Raw genomic sequence first — 25,346 nt, forward strand, 5'->3', positions numbered from 1 at the left:
GTTTTACTGAATGACAGATATATGGATAAAAGTAACACAGAGATGTTTGTGTATTTTCACTCCAGATAGGGTTTTCTCTTTCTTTCCTCAATCGGATTTTTTGAGCTAGGACAAGGCTAGGTTGCAGTTTTCCTTAGATTCAACCTACTTCTGCTTTCAAATGTCATTAAGGGAGAACCAGATAGAGCTTGGTGAGGCTTCTTTCTCCCCCAGCCTATAAACTGGGAGGTTTATTCTGCCCTTCACTCTTCTACCCCATGCTACTTCCAAATATGGCAAATGTCCTGATGGGGAGATTGGCCATGTGTTTGACACAGGCCCTCTTCCTCCAGCAGCCTTTGCCTCTGGAGATTCCCAGTGTCCTAGGAGATTCCAGTTTGATTTTCAGAAGCTTCTTAATTTCCATGGAGCCTCCAAATAAAGCAGATATACGATGAGGAAAATAGCACTGCATATTTAGGGACTCTTAAGAGTTTCGAATAATTGTACCAGCCCCATTCATTCTGCAGAAGCTGTGATTATTTTTTTCAGCCTAATATTTCTCAGTTCAGGGCAAACTTGAGCCTAAGCTCACAGAACAGGATCTAGTTCCAAAGTCAAAGGCAGCTGTCATAGCCTTTTTTCCTCAGCATGGCTGATCCCTTCCTGGTTAATTAGTCCTCTTTGCTTTCCCAGATACATGATGTTTGTAAAAATAAGATTTGTGCAAATTATCTAGTGTATTTTTATTTTTTTGCAGAGGAAACAATAGAGTGAGAAGCTTTTACTTCCTACTCTATCTTATTCTGAATGAGAAATTCCTGTGTCTCAGGTTTTTTTGATGTTTTAAATTCTTCAGCATATTCTTAATTAAAGAGTATTTTTACATATAATTGGTGTCATTTGCATAAAGCAAACCTAATGAAAATGTAAGATAATTGCCTCCTGGTGTTAACAACAGTTTCATACAATTAAATTTCTTACAATTAACAATGTATGTATATTAATTATTGTATTATTTTCCATATGAATAAGTGTAAACCTACTGTTTTCCCACCCTGTACATGATAATTTTAAACACAGATTCAGTGGAGTTTTGTAATTTAATTTTAATATGTTTACACATAAAACACATTATGCTTTTTTAAAATGGGTATGTATTTTGACTGGTAGAATTATATAAGAATTTCTCTAGAAAGAAATATATGTTGTCATTAGTTTTAAAAATTTAAGAGTATGGCCAGATTTCTTATTCTTTCTTTTCTTTTCTTTTTTTTTTTTAAAGAATCAACACAGACTGTCCAAGCTCTACAGTATTCAACTGTCGATGGTCCATTAACAGCAAGCAAAGATTTAGAAATAAGAAATTTAAAAGAAGAAATTGAAAAACTAAGGAAACAAGTAAGAGGTAAATTTCTGTGATTCACTATTAATTCAGTTTAATTGATTAAAAAAATGTTTTACTCATGCACACAACCTTTATTGAATCCTTGTCGTGTGTTAAGTAAGGGCTATGTGCAGTGCAGAAACAAGAATGATTTCCACTCCGAAGGAGCTCACACTTTGGACTGAGGAAAAGATAAACAAACAGTTCTTGCAATACATGTATAAAGGCTATAGGAAAAACAAACACAGGTATATGCAGAGTACATAAGAGGACGGCCTAACCCAGGTTTAAGTTAACAGAGATGACTTTTTTAGAAGACCTATTAGTTTGGGATATTGGATTGGAATTTGGCAGAGTATACATATGAGGAGGGGAAAGAGCGTTAGCAGTGGGGAAGGAAGGACAGGGGACATGCATTCATGCGTAAGGCATGTGAAATTTTATTTTCCTTGTAACAATTCATATTTTGGTATATTGCTGAGATAGTTTCAAATTAATTTTGACAACTCTTGAAATGCCTATTATAGCCATTTATTTATTTATTCAGCAGATATTTATTGAGTACCTACTATGTGTGCCAGGTGTTGTTTTAGGCTCTTGGGATGCTAGAAGGACAAGTGATTAAACATAGAGCAGAAGGAGAGGAATGGGTCACAAATGCAAGAAGAGTTGTGTAATTATATGTAGGGTGGTCCAGGTGTAAGCCTCAATGAGGTGACATGTGAGCAAAGACGTTAAGGAAGCAGGTGGCTTAGCTATGCAGTTGAATTGGGAACTCATGTTCTAGGCAGAAGGGCCTACCAGTGCAAAGGCCTGAGAGTTAGAATGGGCCTCCTGAGGTCAGGGGAAGCCCAGAGGCCAGCACGGTTGGGGCTGAAGGAGCACGCTGAGAGAGTGGAGGGCTGGGCTGAAGGAGCGCCGGGGAGAGTGGACGGCTGGGCTGAAGGAGCGCCCGGGGAGAGTGGACGACTGGGCTGAAGGAGCGCCCGGGGAGAGTGGACGGTTGGGCTGAAGGAGCGCCCGGGGAGAGTGGACGGCTGGGCTGAAGGAGCGCCCGGGGAGAGTGGACGGCTGGGCTGAAGGAGCGCCCGGGGAGAGTGGACGGCTGGGCTGAAGGAGCGCCCGGGGAGAGTGGACGGCTGGGCTGAAGGAGCGCCCGGGGAGAGTGGACGGCTGGGCTGAAGGAGCGCCCGGGGAGAGTGGACGGCTGGGCTGAAGGAGCGCCGGGGAGAGTGGACGGCTGGGCTGAAGGAGTGCCCGGGGAGAGTGGACGGCTGGGCTGAAGGAGCGCCCGGGGAGAATGGACGGCTGGGCTGAAGGAGTGCCTGGGGAGAGTGGACGGCTGGGCTGAAGGAGCGCCCGGGGAGAGTTTTCGGCTGGGCTGAAGGAGCGCCCGGGGAGAGTGGACGGCTGGGTTGAAGGAGTGCCCGGGGAGAGTGGACGGCTGGGCTGAAGGAGTGCCCGGGGAGAGTGGACGGCTGGACTGAAGGAGTGCCCGGGGAGAGTGGACGGCTGGGCTGAAGGAGCGCCGGGGAGAGTGGACGACGATGAAGCTGGCGAGGTTGGGGGCCGGGGCTTCTGCCTGATCAGTAGAGTCTTACTGAGTGTTGAAGGGCTTTGAGTTTTTTCTGAGTGCAATATGAACCTTTTTCAGGGTTTAGAGTTATCACACAGTCTAAGTGAATTGAGAGAGAGAGAGAGAGCATTCTATTTTATGTAATAACTATTCTCCCTGTTTATTATTTTTGTTTTAAGTATTTCCTCTTCACATGTTTTAGAAGCATATCAGGCAAGATTATTTTTCCTTCAAGCATGAAATATAATTTAGGAAATGTAAGGGGAGAAAAAGTCCTGTTGTATTTATCTATATTTCTTTTTATTATTTTTAATTTTCTATTTATATTTCTATATACTATGCTCTTCCTTCCTGAAATTGCTGAGTTTGTTTGCTTTGTGTTTAGGAATTTCATTTAGCCATTTTTTTTTTTTTTAAAGATTGGCTGCTACCCATAAGTTCTCTTAGTTTTTTCTTCATCTGAGAATGTCTTAATTTTCCCCCTCATTCCTTTTTTTTTCTTTTTTTTACAGAGAATCAGAGACAGGGATAAATAGGGACAGACAGACAGGAACAGAGAGAAATGAGAAGCATCAATCATCAGTTTTTCGTTGTGACACCTTAGTTGTTCATTGATTGCTTTCTCATATGTGCCTTGACCGTGGGGCTACAGCAGACTGAGTAACCCCTTGCTCGAGCCAGCAACCTGGGTCCAAGCTGATGAGCTTTGCTCAAACCAGATGAGCCTGCGCTCAAGCTGGCGACCTAGAGATCTCAAATCTGGGTCCTCTGCATCCTAGTCTGACGCTCTATCCACTGTGCCACCGCCTGGTCAGGCATCCCCCTAATTCCTAAAGAATATTTTTGCCAGGTAGAGGATCTAATGTTCCACCAGAGTCTAGATAAATTCTTAAGCAAAAACTTTGTGTAAACATATTATCCACTATTAAGATTTTTATGTTTTCTTTCTCTATGATACCATTTTCCAATATTTTTTTTATAATTTTTTTTATTTATTTTTATTTTATTTATTCATTTTAGAGAGGAGAGAGAGGGAGAGAGAGAGAGGAGAGAGAGACAGGGGGGAGGAGCTGGAAGCATCAACTCCCATATGTGCCTTGACCAGGCAAGCCCAGGGTTTTGAACTGGCGACCTCAGCATTTCCAGGTCGACGCTTTATCCACTGCGCCACCACAGGTCAGGCTCATTTTCCAATATTTTTAAACTCCTAGGAAAATTTAATAAATTTATAATTATTTATAATTTTATTTTAATATCTGCTTTGCTCATTGAACTCTGAATCCAAGAAGTTAGGGCAGAGTTTCATGATACCATATAATAGACACTTAATACATATTTTTTGACCATCTTCAGACAAAAATAAAATTTCATGCACTCATTTACTATTTCTATATGAGAGAGCAAGGAATGTTTTTTTTTTAAATAAAACATTTTTGTAACCATAATGTGCATTATAACCTCCATTTTTTTATTGTCTTGAGGTTTGTGGTTTGTGCTCTGTGCTCCATGGACTGTCTCTCCAACCTTAAACTAAGTCACTCCCTCCCTCCCTCCTTCCCTCCCTCCTCTCCTTCCCCTTTCTCCCCTTCTTCCCCTTCCTCCCTTTCCTCCCTCCCTCCACTTCCTCCCTCCCTCCCCTCTTCTTTCCTCCCTCCCTCCTCTCGCCCCTCCCCTCCTTTCCCTTCCTCTCCTCCCTCCTTTTCCTTCTCTTCTCTTTCTTCCCTTCTCCCTTTTTTCCCTCCTTCCTCTTCCTCCTCCCTCATTCCTCTTCCTCTCTCCCTCCCCTCTTCCTCTCTCCCTCCCTCCTTTTCCTTCTTCCCTTCCTCCATCCTTTCTCTATCTCTTCCTCCCCCTTCCTTTCCCCCTCCTTCTCCTCCCCTCTTTCTTCTCCTTCCCTTCCTCCTTTTCCTTCCTTCCTTCCCTCCCTCCCTCCTTCTCACTCCCTTCCCCTCCCTTTCTCCCTCTCTATCTCTCTTTCTCCTTCTCTCTCTCTCCCCCTCCTTCTCTCCCCCTCCCCCTCCTTCTCTCTCTTTCTCCCTACCTCTTTGATTCCTCTCCCCCTTCCTAAATTAATGTTCAGTAAAGGAGAAATATACTGAATGAATAGGGGCAGTTTATAAAACACAACTTTACAGGCATTTTCAAAAATTCTAAAAAAACTATACTATTCATAAAAGTATTTAGACTTTCAAAAAGCTCAAGATGAATAAGCTTTTAATAAGTCTATAACTTCAGGACACTAAATATTAGTACATTATTGAATTTAAGAAATCTAGAACCTGCCCTGGCTGAATAGCTCTGTTGGTTGGAGCATTGTTTGGAAGCACGGGGGTTGCCAGTTCAGTCCCGGGTCAGGGCACATACAAAAACAGATCAGTGTTCCTGTCTCTCTCTCTCCCTACCTTTCTCTCTAAAACAGCGGTTCTCAACCTGTGGGTCGCGACTCCGGCGGGGGTCGAACGACCAAAACACAGGGGTCGCCTAAAGCCATCAGAAATAAATATGTATTTTCCAATGGCTTTAGGCAACCCCTGTGTTTTGGTCGTTTGACCCCCGCCGGGGTCGCGACCCACAGGTTGAGAACTGCTGCTCTAAAATCAATAAATAAATTAAAAAGAAAACAATGTTTAAAAAAGAAAAAAAGGAAAAAAGAAATCTAGAACCAGTTAGTGTGTGATATACTGATACATTTAAGTGACTTTTTAAAAAATATTTCTATTGATTTGGGAGGTGAGAAGAGAAAGAGAGTGAGAGAGAAGCATCAACTTGTTCCACTTAGTTGTTCCATTTAGTTTTGTACTCATTGATTGCTTCTTGTACATTCCCTGACCATGGGTTGAACCTGCAACCTCCTCCATGTGCCAGGATGATGCTTCATCCACGGAACCATCCTACTAGGGCCACATTTAATTCACTTTTTGACTACAGGACTTGTCTGTACAAATGAAATAATCTTTTTAGTTGGAGTAACTTAGATACTATTTATTGAAAGCATGAAAGTTAACAGTTTACAATTATTTGTGCATTTATTTTCATATTTTAATTTGCAGACAGGTCACCTAGTAATCTTGTTAAAATCCATATTCTGATTCAGTAGGTTTGTAATGAGACCTGAAACTCTGCATTTTGAACATGCTACCAGAGGATGCTAATGCCACTTGCCTGGTGTAACACTCAGAGAAGCAAGTAAGGATAGAAAATATCCTGAACAGAATTAACAGAATGTGGTTTGATATTTCTGTTGTTTTCAATAGCTTTAGTTCTTGAAATATTGCCAGGAGCATTGTATATAATTTATTATTATTTAAATATATGCTAAAATTAATCACTTAATTTTGTTTCATAATAAATCTTTTTAACTGATAATGTTAAACATCATTTAATAACGCTACATTGTAGGTTGGAGAAGTTGATGCAAGAATTCCTGGACTCTGGTTTTAGCTCTGACACTCATTTAGCAACATGAGCCTTGGCATGTTATTCCACTCCCTTGAACCTCAGGTTTTTCATCTGAAAAATAGAGGAACTGACCTTGATTAGAGGTTTTCAAATATTTACTTTTAGAAATCAGAGTTTATTCTTCAAATCATCACTAGTGAAACCAGGCTGGGTGAACTGGAACCACAATATTAGAAGCAAAAGCATCTTAGTATGGTATAATGGGACTAACAGCAGCACACAAATGCCAACCAACAATAGAGGAAAACATGTCTGTTTTATTTGTTTGGCTGGATTTGGGTTTTTTTGGTTACTTCAAAGTTTCTATTAATAGTAGATTCTAAAGGAACTGTATTTAGAGGTATGGTTTTTTTATATTAGTAGAAATCTGAGGCATGTCGCACATCTTCACACTGCCTGTTACTAGCTCTTCACCGTCCTCACAGTGAGTGAGAAGCATTTAGTTGTGTGAGTTCAATGGTGTGTGGTATCAGTAAGCCTAATACTAAATCCAAAATATTTTTAAAAACAGTTGTTTTAAACTTTGGTTTCAAGCATTTGTTTTTATGCAAATAGTAAAAGAAACAGGGTCTTCTCTTTTAGAATCGAGTCACTTGGAACAACAACTTGAAGAGGCTAATGCAGTGAGGCGAGAACTAGATGATGCTGTTAGACAAATCAAGGCTTACGAAAAACAAATCAAAACATTGCAACAAGAAAGGGAAGAATTAAACAAGGTAAAAAAATATGGATAGATTGGTAAAGGATTTTTCTGAATTCTTAATCTTGTTTTATTTGTATACTTAAAGCATTCATAGTCAATTCTACTAATATGTAATGTTTTTTATGTGTAAAACATTGGTTTAAAAACTAATTATTTTGGGATATATCATTTGATTAATAGTAATAAAAAACACTCTTGAGGCTTTTAAGTTTAGAATCTTTTGTTGTTTTGGAAAGTTAATATTCAGAGGTCTTGATTAAAAGTGAGTGTTATTGAAAAAGAAAAGTAAAATCAGTTAAGTGTCTATGGAAAAATAAAAAATATAGGCACATTTTCATTGTGACTTACTGATATCAACCTTCTTAAAAGATTTTAATGGAAAATTTCTTGAATGCTTTAATGATATTTAAAATGTCAATTTTTTAAAGCATAGATTTTGAACAAATTATTTTCGTAAGAACTTTGTATAACACTTAAACAGTATTATAACACAATCCAATAGGGTAAATAATATTCAAGCTCTAGAGAAAAACACTACCTAAGCCACAATGCGTACTTTGCAAATTTTTTTGACAATTTTTTAAATGTTGGAATTAATACTAGCAGTGCAATGAAATGAGAATCTGATTAATAACAGATTATTATCAATAATTGTATATTTAACAATATACTATTTATATTAATATATAATTTAATCATGTGATGTTTAACTTATAGCATATTAATATGCAGGTTATTTTAATAGTATATTTTGAGAAGAAGGTGGTAATGCTGTAAAGAAACATTATATTGATAAAGAATTTTTTTTTAGCGAGAGAGGAAGACAGAGACAGGAAGGGAGACAGATGAGAAGCTCAAGTCATAGTTGTGACACCTTTGTTGTTTATTGATTGCTCCTCAGACATGCCTTGACCAGAGGGGCTCATACTGAGCAATGACCCCTTGCTCAAGCCAGCAACCTAGTTTTTTGCATTTTTAATTCTAAATAATTTAGTATTTTTATGATCTTTTTTTTTGACCAATAAATTATTATGGTAACGTTATTAAAAGAACTTGATCTTTCTGATATCTGTTCTTTAAGTTCCAGTGAGATTTGCTTTACAGCCTAGGCTGTTCCATTTTTAAAAAAATTTAAATTGATTTTATTGGGGTGACATTGGTTAATACAATTATATAGGTTTCAGGTGTACCATTCCATAGTACATCATCTGTACACTATACCTCCCATTTACCATCCCAAGTCAAGCCTCCTTCCATCACCATATATCCCCCCTTAACCTTCTTCTACCTCCATCCCGCCCCCTTTTCCCTCCCTTAATCATGCTGCTCCATGTTTAAATGTTCACTATATGCTGGAGAAGAATGTGTGTTCCCAGCATTGGGTGCAACTTGTTAATGGGGCTTTTCAAGTCTTGTTTATATTCACAGATATCCATTAAATATCACAAAATCTTTATTTTGACCATTTTATCCTGTAATCCTTCACTGTTTATTTGTAGAAACCAAGGTACTAGAAGGTTAAGTCATTTTTTTTATAGTCAGCATGTCAGAACTGAGACTATGAACAGAATACCATGCCCTTAACATCTGTTCAAAAGTAGGTCGTGTCTTTCAATTTTATTCTAAGGTGAATAATTTTGGCTCTTCTTGACTTCATGATAGCAACTTTGAGGGCCAAACTTGGTCCCTAGGTTGCAGAATTGGTAACTTATGTTCTTTTTACAAAACTGTAGGAACTAGTCCAGGCTAGTGAGCGATTAAAAAACCAATCCAAAGAGCTGAAAGACGCACACTGTCAGAGGAAACTGGCCATGCAGGAATTCATGGAGATCAATGAACGGCTCACAGAATTGCACACCCAAAAACAGAAACTTGCTCGCCATGTCCGAGATAAGGACGAAGAGGTGGACCTGGTGATGCAAAAAGTTGAAAGCTTAAGGCAAGAACTGCGCAGAACAGAAAGAGCCAAAAAAGAGGTTAGTAGTCAGGCGAGGTTTGTAGTGTCCATGCGGTAGTGATTAAAGCTACTTTTTTCAGACTAGTGAACTATCTTTCATTATTTAACTTTTGAAAAAGGTTATTTTTTTTAGTTTAATATTATTTTGTAATATGAATTTCAACATTGGAGTTATCTTCCTCTTACAAGGTCAATTTCCACGGGGAAGATATTTTATTGGAAAAAACAATTATAACTGTGAATTTGCTTTTTTTATTTTAAAGCTGGAAGTTCGTACAGAAGCTGTAGCTGCTGAAGCCTCCAAAGACAGGAAGCTGCGGGAACAGAGCGAGCACTACTTGAAGCAACTGGAAAATGAATTGGAGGGGCTGAAGGTATTGTTTGATTTTACATTTATGAACCTGAATTTTTTTTCCCTCTTTAGGCTTAAAAGGAGTGTTAGTTATGTGCTTTTCTTTGGTGTACAGTAAAAATTAGCTATCCTTTCAACCTAGTATTCTTTATTCTCATTTTTACCAGTAGGAAGCTGATACTAACTTCCTAATCGTAGTGGAAGGAAAGGAAAACTATATTTAGTGGGAAGGAAAAAAATCTATCAGGAAGGGAATGAAGAGAAAATTTTGGAAATAAATAGTGGAAATACCTTGTCAGTGTAATTAATACCACGGAATTGTACACTTAAGTAGTTAAAATGGCAAAATTTATATAATATATATATTATCACTTAAAAAAATTAACAGTTTAATATACTAGAACCCATTGAATTCTACTTTAAATGGGTAAATATATAGTATGTGAATTACGTCTTGATAAGGCTGTTTGTGATCAATTGTGATCATATGCTACAAGAGTTTTTTTTTTTTACCCTGTTGTATTAGTTTGCCAGGGCTGCTGTTACAAATTATCAGCCTGGATGGCTTAAAAAACAAGAATATATTGTCTCAAGTGGCTAGAAGTCCAAAATTAAGGTGTTGGCAGGGTTGGCTTCTGATGGTTAGCTGGCAGTGTTTCACATTACTTGGCTTATAAACAAATCTGGATCTCTGCCTTAATCTTCACCTCGTGTTGTCCCTGTGGGCATGATTCTGAGTCTAGAATTTTTCTTTAATAATGGTATAGACATTGTTTTAGGGTCCACCCTATTGACCTCATTTTAGGTTGATTACCTCTGTAAAGTCTCTCTTTTTCTTCCCCCTGCCAGTCTTATTGAGGTACAATTGACAAATGAAAATTGTCTATATTTAAGATGTTAAAACATGTTGAGATATATGTATACATCATGATAGTTTACCACAGTCAAGCTAGTTATATACATTGCTTCACTACTTTTATTTTTTGGCTGAAAATAATTAAAACCCCCCTCAGCAAGATTTTTTTTTAAAGATTTTTTTTAATTTATTCATTTTTAGAGAGGAGAGAGAGAGACAAGAGAGGGACAGACAGACAGACAGAGAAGGGGGGGAGGAGCTGGAAGCATCAACTCCCATATGTGCCTTGACCAGGCAAGCCCAGGGTTTCGAACCAGCGACCTCAGCATTTCCAGGTCGACATTTTATCCACTGCGCCACTACAGGTCAGGCTCAGCAAATTTTAAGTATACAACACAGTTTTGTTAGCTATAGTTGCCCTACTTTGCATTAGATCTCCAGAACTTCTTATTCATTCTACATAACTGAAACTGTACCCCTGGACCAATGTTTTCCCATTTTGCCCCCTTCCCTTCAGCCCAGGGCACTCACCATTTTACTCTTTGCTTCTAGGAATTTGTTTTATATTTCACATGTAAGTCAGATAATGCAGTATTTGAGACCTATTTTTAAATCTGGTCACATTCTGAGGTATGTACTGGTAGTTACTGCTTCAACATGAATTTTGGAGGGACAGTTCCACCTTTAACACATTTTTCACTCATTATTACATAATTGTCACAAACATATTAATGATTATAGGAAAATATCCACTTATCTAGTTCTCTATTAAATATTTATTACTTTTGCAATATTATAATTACCATGAACATCTTTATACAGTGTTTTTTGGTATCATTGTCTTAGAACAAATACCTAGAAATGAAAATTGTTAGATCATTACAAGGTACTTGATACATGCGACAAATCTTTGTAAGTATGGAGAGGCATTTCTTTCTTTATTAGTACATGGTTTATTAAGCATATTTTTTCTCGTGAATTGTCTCTTTAAGTGATTTGCCCATTTAATTTGGTAGTCTTAATGTTTTTATAAATTCATATAAACTCTTTGCATAATAATATTTGTACTTTTTCTTATGTTTTCACAACTATTTTACCAGTTTTCATTTGCCCTTTAATTTTTGGTCTTGTTTCTTTTTCAAATTAAAGATTTTTTTAAATTTTCCTCAGTGATTTTTCTATTACATCAAAGATTGGCTTTTTCTTTTTTTTTTTTTTAAGAGTTTTCCAAGTATCTAAACTCTGATTGAGACTGGATGGCTTAAGAAACAAGAATATATTATCTCATTTAGATGGCTAGCTTTTTCCTAGATGTTTTGTTTCTTTGTTTAAATATATTTATGTCTAATTCATTTGGAGTTTATTTTGCTAAACGGTACAATGTGAGAATCATTTTGTTCTTTTATTGCTGGTGATTTAAATTTTATTAACCACTGCCTTCCTCAGAGATTGAAGATGTCTCATGTATTGAATTAAATTATTTTTGGGTGACGATTTATTGTATGTTTTAATATCTGAAAAGAATATTGTCTTCTCTCTTTTCTCTTCCTTTTTCAAAATTGTTTGGCATTTTTACCGGTTTATTTTTTACCTTGTATTGGGAACATTGGTCTCCATCCTCTGCCCCTGCACTGCTTCCCACATTAAAAAAAAAAACTAAAGAGCTATTTTATTAGATTTACAAGGAAGATAATTTGAGAAATACTGATTATATATCATGAAATCTTCCCTTTAAAGTACTTGATACTTTTTCCTTATTGCTTCACGTCTTCTTTAATTATTTTTATATAATTCTTGTTTCTTGTATGTGTATATTAATTTCTAGTGATTTTTGTTTGTTTTTCTATTAACAGTGAAACATCTTACTATTTTCTTACTGCCTACTCTACTGTCTGGAAGTACAATTGGTTAGTGTTTATCATATGCAGTTGTTTTACTTTATCAATTCTTATAGTTTTCAGGGGAGTAATTTGCATTTTCTAGTGAAAATTAATATTAAATAATGATTTTGTCACTTTTTAAAATATTCTTTTTAACAATTTAACATATTACTTGGTCAGATAGAGTATCTAAAAACTAATATTAAATAAGAGGTAAAAGAGGACATCCTTTTCGTAGTTATTGTTCCTGAATGTATTGTATGTACTTGTGGTATTTTACCAGTAAGCATTATTGTATTTGGCCTGATAGCTTGAAAATGGATAATTTTTAAGTTAGCAGAGTTACTGTACTTTTGTTTTTATTTGTTGTGGAACTTGAGGTAGTATTTGTATTGGTATTGGATTTTATCATACACTTTAAAACAAGTGTACCTACTGAAATTATTGTATGAATTTATTTAAATTTAACCTGTTAAAGCATTTTTGCATACTTATTAATACTTTGCTAATATTAAAATTACTTTAAAAACCTGTTCTTTTGCCATAGATTGTTCTTTTTTCCACATGTCTTCATTTCATTTGTCAATATTTTATTTGGCTTTTTATGTCCTTATCAATAAGTGACAAATCTATAACATTTTTGGTGGTATCTTTGTTAGGATTTGATTTCAGGGTGATTTTTGTTTGAAATTTTCAGTATATACTGTTATTATTCCAACAGTGAAACTACACTAACAGAACAGCAAACTCAGAGTGTTCTGTAGGTGATTATGAAAGAGTAGTACTGTAGTTCCACCTACCCGTGGAGATCGGCTACAAGACCCCCAGTGGTTACCTGGCATTGTAGATAGTATTGGACCCTATATGCACTTTTTTATACATATAGACCTATGTTAAGGTTTAATTTGTAAATTAGGCATAGTAAGAGACTAACAACAGTAGCTAATAATAAAAGGATAATTAAAACACTAACTGTACTAAAAGTGATGTGAATGTGGTCTCTCAGTGAGTACTGTACTGTGCTTACCTGTCTCCTTCTTGTGATACGTGAGATAACACAATGCCTACATGATGGGATGAAGTCAGATGAATGACATACGTGTTGAGACAGTGTTAGGCTACTGTAAGGGTTACTTGAACACAAGCATTGTAGTACCGTGACTGTCAATCTGATAATCGGAACAGCTGGGTGACTAAGGATGGGTTGCAAATACATTGTGCATTTGCTGGATAAAGGGTTTATTCATGTCCCGGGATGGGCAGAGCCGGATGGTGCAGGATTTCATCCTGCTACTCAGGCATGCAGTTAAAGACTTGCCAACTATTTGATTCTGGGATTTTTCATTTAATATTCTTGAACTTCAGGTGACCATGACTATAAGTGAAACCACGGATGAAGGGAGACCAGTGTAGAGATAAAGTGGTCAGTGCTGCAGATGTCAGTTTAGGCATAATTTCTATGCAGCTGCATAAGAGCAGGACTCTGACTTGATGTAGCCCTTCCAGTTCCAACAGAGCCTTGCCTTCCAGGCTGCCTCAGAAACAACTAGACAGTCTGGGTCATGCATGTGTAGGCACGTCATAAACAGTCAAAGAATAGATGGTTAAATATAGTGCAGTGGTCCCCAACCCCTGGACCATGGACTGGTACCAGTCCATGGGCCATTTGGTACCGGTCCACAGAGAAAGAATAAATAACTTACATTATTTCCGTTTTATTTATATTTAAGTCTGAACGATGTTTTATTTTTTAAAAATGACCAGATTCCCTCTGATACATCTGTTTAAGACTCACTCTTGACGCTTGTCTCGGTCACGTGATACATTTATCTGTCCCACCCTAAAGGCCGGTCCGTGAAAATATTTTCTGACACTAAACCGGTCCATGGTCCAAAAAAGGGTTGGGACCACTGTTATAGTGGACACCCCAGAGACATTTCTGAGGCCCACATTGATGCCATTGACTTAAAAAGATTTACATATCTCAAATGTGAAGAATCCAGGATAGTGTTCTTTTGACTTATATCAACTGTTGTTAACCAGTTTTTCAGCCCTTAGTAACAGTATCCTCCAGAGCTTGATTCTTTGCTGTCACTAAATATAAGCCCATAGTCTTCCAGTTTTTAAAGTCTTATTGATCACTTGAGAAAATAGCTCACAAAGCTCAGGAAATCTAATTGTCATCATCTCTATGTTTCTATTATCCTTTAGCCACTACCTGGAAGAATCTTTGGACTTTGTTTTCCTTTCTCCCTCATTTCTAAGAGTGTATTTCAACCCAATTTCTAAAAAGATGACTTTCAGCCAAATTTCTTCTCCTCAAGGCCCTACCTAAATGCAGAGACCTATCATTTTTTTCTAGAGTAAATATGATGTTAGATTAGACCATTGTCACTTCTCCCTGGACATTGCAGAAACCTCCTCTTTTCTTTATGTACATTCTGGCTCTACCATCCCCTTTCCCAATTTAATCTTTTTAAAACACAGATACATTTATGACCTTTAATTGGTTCCACATCAAAAACAAGATGCAGTTAGAGTTTGCCCTCACTACATACACCAACAATAATTGTATATAACATCTTTTTTTTTTTTTTCAGATGGAGTCAGAGAGAGGGATAGATAGGAACAGACAGACAGGAACAGAGAGAGATGAGAAGCATCAATTATCAGTTTTTCGTTGCAACACCTTAGTTGTTCATTGATTGCTTTCTCATATGTGCCTTGACCGTGGGGCTACAGCAGACCCAGTAACCCCTTGCTCAAGCCAGCGACTTTGGGTCCAAGCTGGTGAGCTTTTTTGCTCAAGCCAGATGAGCCCGTGCTCAAGTTGGCGACCTTGGGGTCTCGAAGCCGGGTCCTCCGCATCCCAGTCTGACACTGTATCCACTGCTCCACCGCCTGGTCAGGCAATAATTGCATATAAATTAAAGTTTTAAGTGTAAAACAAAAAATTACTTAAGGATCTGCAGAAAATACAGATACTGCATATAATTTTGGTATGAAGAAGATTGTAAAATACATAATAATGAAGGAATATACACTGATAAAAAACTGTAACATGGCAAAGATTAATAGCCTTAATAAATTATTTTTATGTGAATATATACAGAAATACTATTCAGCTACATGAACAATCCTTTATATTCAAGAAATTATTTGATATTATTCTTATAGATGAACTACTCTTTTATTCTTTTACAGCAAAAACAAATTAGTTACTCACCAGGAGTATACAGCATAGAACATCAGCAAGAGATTACTAAACTAAAGACAGATTTGGAAAAAAAAAGTATCTTTTATGAAGAAGAATTATCCAAAAGAGAAGGAATACATGCAAATGAAATTAAAAATCTGAAGAAAGAACTACATGATTCAGAAGGCCAGCAACTTGCTCTGAATAAAGAAATTATGATTTTGAAAGACAAATTGGAGAAAAACAGGAGAGAGAGGTAAGAAACAAGTTATTTAGTCCTCTAGGAAATATTTGTTGAATGGCTGATGTGTGCCAGGGACTGGAGATACAGAGGCATAGACATATTCATGTCCTCAAGAAGACCAAAATTAAGATTGGTAAGTAGAAAATTATAATGCAGAATGGTAGGAAAGCAGCTGTCATGTAAAAGAGGCACAAAAGGTGACTGCATCTAGGTTTCTTGGACAAAATTATTTCTAAGTTAAAACCAAGGAAATATGTAGCTATGAAGAGAGTCCAGACAGAGGTAGCCAGATGTGCTGGGGCCTAGAAGCTGTTCATCACTGTGAAAACAAAAAGAAAGGTGAGCATAGTGAGGAATGAGGCTTGAAGGAATAGAGAGGCACACTCATGAAGGAGTGTAAGGAGCTTGGACTTTACTCAAGGCCAGTTCAGGAAAAGGACATGGTCATAGTTATACTTTCAAAAGCTTATTCTTGCAACAGTGCGGGGAATGGGGTACCCTGGTCAGCAAACCGTGGCTCACGAACCACGTGCAGCTCTTTGGCCCCTTGAGTGCGGCTCTTCCACAAAATACCACATGCGGGCGCTACCTAGATAAGGAATGTACCTACCTGTGTGGTTTAAGTTTAAAAAATTTGGCTCTCAAAGGAAATTTCGATCGTTGTACTGTTGATAATTGGTTCTGTTGACTAATGAGTTTTCTGACCACTGGAACTTGGAAGAAGCAGAGGCAGATAGGAACCTAGCTATGAGAGATGAGGTAAGGGACTTTAGGTAGTGATAGTGAACGTGGAGAGAAGTGGAGGGATTTCAGAGGTCTGCTGAGCAGACAGAACTTGGAGGCATCATGGCCATATGTGAGAAATGAGGACCAGAGAAATTAGCAGTGACACTCAGGTTTCTAGATTTTAGGCAACTGAGTATATGTTGTTATCATTCTCAACTTATATGAGAAGCCTAAGTTTATTCAGTTTGGTACTTCATTCAGCAAAAGTGTTTTTAGAACCTACTATGCGTAAAGGCACTGGGAACATGGCAGTGAACAGACAAAAATATCTGTCTTTATGGAGTTTTCCACTAGTTATGTTGAAAGACTACAAATAATAAGTTAACATATCAAATGTATTAGATAACGATAAATGTCAAGGACAAAAATATGGCAGAGGATAGGGGACTATGAAGCATTAAGGGGAGGGATTAAAATTTTAAAATTACATATATACATATATATATGTAAATGACATATATATACATACATATATATATGATGGCCAGGGAAAATGATACTAAGTAGGTGACTTCTCAGTGAGGACTGAAGACAGTGGGAGTGTTGTCTCTACAGATGTATGAGAAGAACATTCTTTATGAAGAACAAATCTGTCAAAAAAAAATAACAATGGCCCTGGCTGGTTGGCTCAGTGGTAGAGCCTGGTGTATGGGAGTCCCGGGTTCGATTCCCGGCCAGGGTACATAGGAGAGGCGCCCATCTGCTTCTCCAACCCCCTCCTTCCTCTGTCTCTCTCTTCCCCTCCCGCAGCCGAGGCTCCATTGGAGCAAAAGGATGGCCCAGGCGCTGGGGATGGCTCCTTGGCCTCCTCCCCAAGTGCTAGAGTGGCTCTGGTCACGACGGAGCGACACCCCGGAGGGGCAGAGCATCGCCCCCTCGTGGGCATGCCGGGTGGATCCTGGTGGGGCGCATGCAGGAGTCTGTCTGACTGCCTCCCCTTTTCCAGCTTCAGAAAAAGAAAAAAAAAAAAGACAAAATTATGGAGACAGTAGAAAGATCAGGGGTTTCCAGGGTTTAAGGGGGAGGATATGCCTGTGGGAAATTTCTTTGCCTTCTTATCAATTTTTTAGTGAACCTAAAACTACTCTAAAAAATAAAGTATTTTAAAAGTAAAGAGACTAATGTGACTGAAGCTGAGTTAAGGGGAAAGAATAGTAAGAGATGAATATGAGAAGCCATGGGGGTGAGATCTTGTAATGCTTTGTAGGTCATGTTCAGTTGACTTCCAGGTATATATTGTGAGTTAAACTGTCGAATGGAAATATTGCAGGATTTTGAGCAGAAAACTGACAAATACTGACTTTTGTTTTAAGAGAATTACTCTGACAACTGGATTAAGAATAGTCTGACTGAGGTGAGAGAAAAAGCAGTTAGAAAGCTATCACAGTAATGCAGGCCAAAGAGAATGGTGGCATGGGCAAGGGTGGTGGCACTTTTGATGGTAAGAAATGTTCGAATTCCAGCATTTAAAGGTAAAGATAGTGGTATTTGCTGATGGAGTAGATATGAGGTGAGAAGGTAAAAGGAAGAATCAAGGATGATACTGAGGGTTTTGGCCCTAGCAATTAGGAGGACATAGAGAGGAAGACTACATACAGGAGAAGCAAGTTTGGAACGGGAGTGTTACCAGGAGCTCATTTTAAACATGTTTGAGATGCTTATTAGACATCCAGGTGAAGATGTCAGATAAGCCATCCCGTAGAGCAGCCTGGATTTCGGGGCTAGAAAAAAAATTCTGGCAGTATTTATCACTCAGGTTGTATTTAATGTGGTGAGACTATGCGATCATTTAGTGACTGAGTATAGGTAAACAAGAAGCCCTAGGACAAAGCCCTGGGGCACTTTAATCTTTATAAATTGAGAAAATGGGAAGAAACAGCAAAGATAGAGAAATAGCAGCAAGAATATTAGGAAGAAGATGAGGGAGTTTTGGTGTCTTGGAAGCCAATACATCAAATATTTGATAAAAACATCAAATATGTCTGCATGTCAAGTGAGATGAAGTGTAAAATAAAATGAGGTACAACTATTGGAAGTTGAGTTTGCCAATATAAAGGTCATTGGTGACTTGGATAAGAACAATTTCAGGAACAGTAGGAGCAAACACCCCATAGTGAGATCCAAAGACCTGAAGGAGAGCAGTTGGAGACAGAGAGTATAGGTAACACTGTTGTTACGTGGAGTCTTTTATTATAAAAAGCAAGCAATACAGTGAGGTAGTAGCTGGAGGAGAAATTTATCCTAAAGTTACTTTGCCTTTTTTTTTTTTTAGATAGGAGAAATAACACCAGGCTTGTAATCTGATAGTAATTATTTGATAGATGGCTCAGGAAGGGGAGGAGAAAAGATAGCAGGTATTTGAACAGGTACATAAGTGAGGGGCTGGTCTCGGCTACATTGTCACCTGTAGCAAGAGAAGAGAAAGTGGAATGTGTGAGCACAGAGGAAGGCAGAGAGGGTGGTGGGAACGTGTTCTGTGCTGCGATCTCTTGAGTTGGGCATGTTGAACTTATGCCTGGGAGACATCTTTGTGGAGATAGCAAGTCAGCGGTTTAAAGCCCAGAAAAGCTTCAGATATAAATTTAGAGTTTGTTAGCATAAGAGATAGTAATGAAATAAGTAATGTAGTAGATGAGATAGTTCTTACTGGGGTAAGAAAGAAGGAAGGAAAGAAGGAGCACAGGAAGGAAGGGCTGACTGAGTATATTGAGAGAAATTTAATTGTGAATTTTCTGTGCTATCAAGAACTGAGTATAAGGACTCTTATTGTGGTTCATATATACTCTTCCTAACCTCATTTTCCCACACTTGCCAGTATATATATACATAACCAAATAAGTGAACACAGTCTGGAAGTCTACAAATCACAGGTGTCTTTCTCAGATTTTCAAATGAAAAATAAAGTAGATATTTTTAAGCTGACAAATCTATTAAAGGACATGATTGTGATTTTTAATTTTAAGGGATTTGGAATAATTAAGATCTAAGTGACTTTTCATGGTAAAGCATATGTTACAATCATTTTACCTTAATTCAAATTCTTTTTTTTTCTTGTATGTCTTGAATTGTGTTAGTCAAAGTGAAAGGGAAGAATTTGAAAATGAGTTCAAACAACAGTATGAACGTGAAAAGGTGTTATTAACTGAAGAAAATAAAAAACTGACAAGTGAACTTGATAAGGTGAGTGATTCAATCTTATATTCATTGATCACATGCTAGGTGTTCAGCACTGTAATAGAAACTGTGGGCCCTGGCCAGTTGGCTCAGTAGTAGAGCATTAGCCCAGCATGTGGATGTCCTGGGTTTGATTCCCTGTCAGGGCACACAGGAGAAACAACCATCTGCTTCTCCACCCTTCCCCCTCCTCTCTGTTTTTGTCTCTGTCTCTCTGTTTCCCCCACATACACACACACACCTTCCCGCAGCCATGCTTGATTGATTAGAGCGCATTGACCCCAGGCACTGAAGATGGCTCTATGAAGCCTCTGTCTCAGAGGCTAAAAATAGCTTGGTTGGGAGCATCAGCCCCAGGTGGAGTTCCTGGGCTGATCCTGGTTTGGGTGTATGCGGGAGTCTCTCTTATCTTCCTTCCTCTCACTTGGAGAGAAAAGGGAGGAAAAGAAACTGTGAATAGAACTTTATATTTGGTGTACATTTTTTTTAAATCTTCCTTATACACAGGATTGCTTCTTGATACAGGCAGTTTCTTGTACCAATCTGTACAGGAGTCAACTGGAGGAAGGGTGTTGCTTAATTCATCTTATTCTTTGTCCCATTTATTTTTTGAGCCTTTGTTCTTTACTTCACTTTCCATCTATTCTCTTTTTTACTTTTTACCTCACTTAACACTGTCATGACTAAGTGGAGGCTGGCCCTTGGCAAGAGCAGAAACAATTAGGCCAAACTGAAGAAGTTTTGACAACTAATGCTGTATATGTGATAAAGAACTGATAATAGCTAGAAGTTAAATCATTGGTCTGTTGGAATCCAAAGAAACCAACTCTGCCTAAACTCTATGGCTTGATTAAAGAGCAGAACCATAGATTAAGCTTATAAAGAACCAGATTGATGAACAGAATTTCAAGTGCTTGAAGGAATGTTTTCCCTTTCAGTGGATCAGAGTTCTTGAATGGCCATCATTCTGTACTTCTTGTGCCAGCTTTTAGCAAACAGTGTAAAAATCCTAATGTGGACCAGGAGAATACCATTTAAATGTATTCTTTTATTTACATTTAAATAGGTCTTGGATAATTGTGTTTATAATGATTTCTAGAATTTTTCTCCAATAAAAGTCTTACGTTCAGTTATTAGTAGTTCCAATAACAGATTGAAAGACCATGACGACTCATAAAAGAGAGACTCCTCATTCTATCTCAATTTTCCATTGCATTCCATCTTCCATTTCTCTCAGTACTTTCCCCAGGATTAGTTTTCTAAGCACTTAAAATTAATTTTGGTTGTTTGGTTAAAAACTACTTGAAAATGATCTCTGTTAGTTCGTTTTGTCCAGTTTTATAAAGCTGATATACACAAGACTGGAAAATGACCAAACAGTAACGAGTACAAAGAGATTTTTAAAACTAGGAATAATATAAGAGTTACAGATACCATGCAACTCTGAGTTATTTCCACTAATATTTGAATTTTATCCAGATAGGTCACATAATTGTTATTTCATATGTTTGACTAATATGACTCCAAAATTAAACATCATTTTTGTATACAAGGCAGAATTTTAAGATTCTGTTAAGAGTTACCTTGAGGTAAAAAATAAAATTAAACGCTAGAAGTCCAATTGAAGTAAAATTTTAAAGCAAATTACCTACCAAAAGACTACGGTATTATGGTTTAATAAAATTTGTATTGAGAAATAAGTTAAATGTAGATCAAATCTTATATTCATCCCTTGGTTTTATTTATTATTAATCATAAAGTTCTGAGTCTATCAAAAATACATAATAAGAGGTCATTTTTAAACAATACTCTTGATTCTGATGAGAACTGAAGGATTAAAATAAAAACCTAAGTTTATAAAAATAATACGTTTCTTGCTAAATTGAAAGTAATGATGAAGGATGAGTAGAACTTGAGAGCACATTCATATGGTAGCCAAGCATTTAGTGACAGATGGTAACAGGGAAATAGTCATTCCTAGAGAAATAAGGAAAGGTTTGAGGGGTTTGCTTCCATTTGAATTTCTCCGTTTTTGTTCCTTTATTTCAGCTTTTGCTTCTTTCTCTGCTTAACTCATCAACCTGCACATCTTCACTGTTTCTGTCCACTTACTCGTTTTCTGGTGGGTGTGATTTGGGTATTTTCACCAGGAGGGATAGCCGAAGAATGCTTTTGTCATTGCTACACCCTCTGTTCCTTTGGGAAACAGCTTGAAGAGAATTCCTCAACAGTATTTTAGATATAGAACCCAAAAAGCAACTTTATGCTAATTTTGAGACTTAAATAGCTTTTATAGACTATATTCTCACAATCTCATTTTTAAACCCCAAAAGTAAAAACTAGAAGTAGAAAATTGCTATTTTCAGAAGTCTCCAAGTTTTACTTTTTATTAAAAGATAACTTACTAAAATGAACCGTTTATTCCATGGAATAAAAGTAAGTGTTTTCGAGTAAGAAAATATATTATTTGTACCTTGTTTTAAAATTATTTTACGAAAAAGCAAAGTTACAAAAAAAAATGTGGGAAATGTTCAACATAAAAGGTACATGTGATCTCATCACCACAAAACAACTATTTTGTATGTTCCTTTCCAGGTTTTGTTTGTATATATAATATTACATAATTGCAGTCATATGTACATTTCATCTTCTAATCTGCCTTTTCACTTAAAATGCTATAAGCATTTTGCATATTTCTGTGGTCTTATAATTATTATGAACCAGATATGTTAATGTACAAATAGTAAAACCTTCTCATTTCCAAACATACAAAATAAATTAATGCTTAGGTGAAATTCACCATGTGCTTGTCCTCTTCTGAATTATTTTATTTAAATCATTCGCCTGACCAGGCGGTGGCGCAGTGGATAGAGCATTGGACTGGGACGCAGAGAACCCAGGTTCAAAACACCGAGGTCGCCGGCTTGAATACAGGCTCACCAGCTTGAGTGTGGGATCATAGACATGATCCCATGGTCGCGGGCTTGAACTCAAAGGTCACTGCCTTAAAGCCCAAGGTTTCTGGCATGAGCCCACATTTGCTGGCTTGAGCAAGGGCTCATTCACTGTACTGTAGCCCCCCACTCAAGGCACATATGAGAAAGCAATCAATGAACAACTAAGGTGCCACAATGAAGAATTGATGCTTCTCGTCTCTCTCCCTTCCTGTCTATCTGTCCCTGTCTGTTCTCTCTCTCTCTTTTCAACACACACACGCACACACACACACATCATTTAATTCTCACGATAACTCTCCGAGGTCTACCAATTTTCACATTTTGTACTTGACACTGTGGCAGAGGGAGATTAAGCTAATCACAGACTAGGAAATGGCAGAATGTGGTATGAACACAGGTAGTCTGGTTCCAGGGTTCATAGTTTTTTTTTCAGTAATTATGAAAAGATTAACTTTTCTTCTGAACAAACCTATTTAAAACTGCTTGAAATTGTTGTGATCTGGCAGTGCCAAGTCTGCATTTACTGCTCCTGCCACTCCATCTGAAAGCCCAAGCACTGATCAGTCTAAGGGCTGTCAGGGCTATGTTGCAGGAATTAGTGAAGATACTGCGTCTACAGAAAATTTTCTCAAAAACAGCTAGCTGGTAGACTTCTGGCTATGCTAACACGAAGAATTGATGAGTCCTCTCAAGAAAAAAGTAGACATTTTTCAAAAACAATCATTTCAGAGCTGGTGGAATTAACCAGAGAAAGACAACTACTGAGAGAAAGGAAGGCATCTCTAAACAGGTGAAGAGACGTGCCATGTTAATGGGTTGGGCTCATCTCTGCTCTACTCCTCTCTATAGAATCTTGATCTGTAAAGTCTTGGCTGCCTTTTTATTTCCTCAATGCCTTTCTGCAGTTGACCACTGTCAGGAGTATTTCTATAGTAAGAAAAAAACCTTTTTAATCCAGTCTATAGTATTCTGTTACAGTAGCCTGAATTGACTAAGCGAGAGTCTTAAGTGATGCAACAGCCTAATTAAGCTATGTATACTGTTGTATCATGATTCAGTTTAACAAACTGTTAAGTTGTTTGATATTTTGAAATATCTAAAAATTTGAACAGTCACTACCTATGTAATGGTATCAGAAAACTTGTTAAATGTGTAAGTATGATAATACTGTGGTTATATTTAAAGTGAGTCTGTTTTCTAAAGATATCTATACACAGAAAGGTATATAGATAAAATTATATGCTATCTGGTATTTGCACAGGAGGACAGGCAAGAAGATAGGAGTATCAGTGAATTAACACTGACATTGTGGGAATTACTGTTAAGGATGGGTGATGGGCTCATGGGAAGTCACTTTATACTATACATCCAAGAGACATTTTTAGACAAAAAATGAGAAATGTGGTGACCAGCAGAACTCAGGCGTTCTTTAGGCAGATGGAGAACGTTCGCAAGTAGAGTACTTGATGTTTCCAAACCTGTGACCAGAATGGTCATAAGAAGAGATGAGGAAGATAAGCATTTTTGAGTGGAAAATGATGAATTTAAGATTTAACAAGAGGCATCTTGAGCACCTTGAGTTCCTGTTCCTAAAAGTCATATGTCTTGAAACTGCCTTCCAGCTTACCACTCTGTATGAAAACGTAAGTCTGCGCAACCAGCAGTTAGAAGATGAAGTAAAAGATCTGGCAGACAAGAAAGAGTCAGTTGCACATTGGGAAGCCCAAATCACAGAAATAATTCAGTGGTGAGTACTCTTTTAAATGTGTTTTTATGGGTGATTTTGGACAAGTTGGTATAAATTCCAGGAGGTGACTAACAAGTTACCTTATTTTTTGCTATGAAAAAATAACTTACTCCAAAAGCATAACTTTATTACTGATCTGTGCTCTGCTGTGTTTTCCATTGTGTTGTCTAAGTCCAACAAATATACCATGTCAGCTTGTACACAGCATCATTGAAACCTGTTATTTCTAAGAAAAGAAACTGTTATTCTTTCCTAAGACAGTTGGTCCTTAAAGAACAGAAGAAAGTCATTCACTAGCTCTAGATGTTCCTTTCTTCAGTCAAAATTGCTGTTATTTGTGATTAAGAAATAGGAAACCTGGAGAAAGATTTAGAAACTGGAGATGTGCTATCGTCATCTTTCATCCTTATAACAGATTGGTTCACACATGACATTTTAAAACCTTAAATGGTTACAGTTTAGTTTTATCATCTGTTCTTTGAGCTCTTAGGATTTAATTTGGAATAATTACGTTAGTAACTTTCATATTCATTCATTAAGGTGATTCTGATTTTTGTAAAAATTTGTATATTTCTATAGTATATGAAGAGAGTAGAATCCAATGGGGACTTTATTTTCTAATGAAAATAGTATGACTTTTTATATTTTCTAACTTTTTGGCAAATCATGAACGTTTAATTTATCTGAAAACAAATTATTTCTTCATATACAAAGTGGGCAAAAGTAGGTTTACAGTTGTTCAAATGGAAAATAATACTGTAATAAATAATACAAGGGTAAATGGTGTTTTGCCTAGTCACAACTATAAACCTACTTTTGCTCCACCTTGTATTTATTGATGAATCATTTAGTGGAAATTTTAGTTTTTCATGCTATTTTCCTTACTTATACCAGATTAATACCCTCCTTTTAAATCAAAAGTGAATAAACATTTTTTTAAAAATCTTAAACAAGTGAGTTAAGTATCTAGATACTGGCTTCACTGTAGAGTTGTTATGTTAACTCACCTTGAGCTTAAGAGTGTGACTATTCATCCTGGCCGGTTGGCTCAGTGGTTGAGTGTCTGCCCAGTGTGTGGATGTCCTGGGTTCAA

At 37.3% G+C, this 25,346-nt stretch overlaps 1 protein-coding gene across 10 annotated transcripts in view; it reads left to right on the forward strand.

The window, feature by feature from the left end:
• CDC42BPA (CDC42 binding protein kinase alpha) overlaps nt 1-25,346 on the forward strand; it is a 228,025-nt gene that overhangs the window by 121,587 nt on the left and 81,092 nt on the right. For 5 of the 10 annotated variants that reach the window (XM_066237055.1, XM_066236987.1, XM_066237001.1 and 2 more), the window contains exons 11-17: nt 1,265-1,387; nt 6,984-7,117; nt 8,838-9,080; nt 9,325-9,435; nt 15,354-15,601; nt 19,450-19,555; nt 24,129-24,253. In XM_066237055.1, the coding sequence (XP_066093152.1) occupies nt 1,265-1,387; nt 6,984-7,117; nt 8,838-9,080; nt 9,325-9,435; nt 15,354-15,601; nt 19,450-19,555; nt 24,129-24,253 (1,090 nt within the window). Of the gene's footprint in view, nt 1-1,264; nt 1,388-6,968; nt 7,118-8,837; nt 9,081-9,324; nt 9,436-15,353; nt 15,602-19,449; nt 19,556-24,128; nt 24,254-25,346 lie in introns of all 10 variants that reach the window. The other 5 variants (XM_066237008.1, XM_066236995.1, XM_066237028.1 and 2 more) reach the window with 2 other exon arrangements.

The sequence above is a fragment of the Saccopteryx bilineata genome, chromosome 1 (assembly GCF_036850765.1).
Source record: "Saccopteryx bilineata isolate mSacBil1 chromosome 1, mSacBil1_pri_phased_curated, whole genome shotgun sequence".
Taxonomy (NCBI): domain Eukaryota; kingdom Metazoa; phylum Chordata; class Mammalia; order Chiroptera; family Emballonuridae; genus Saccopteryx; species Saccopteryx bilineata.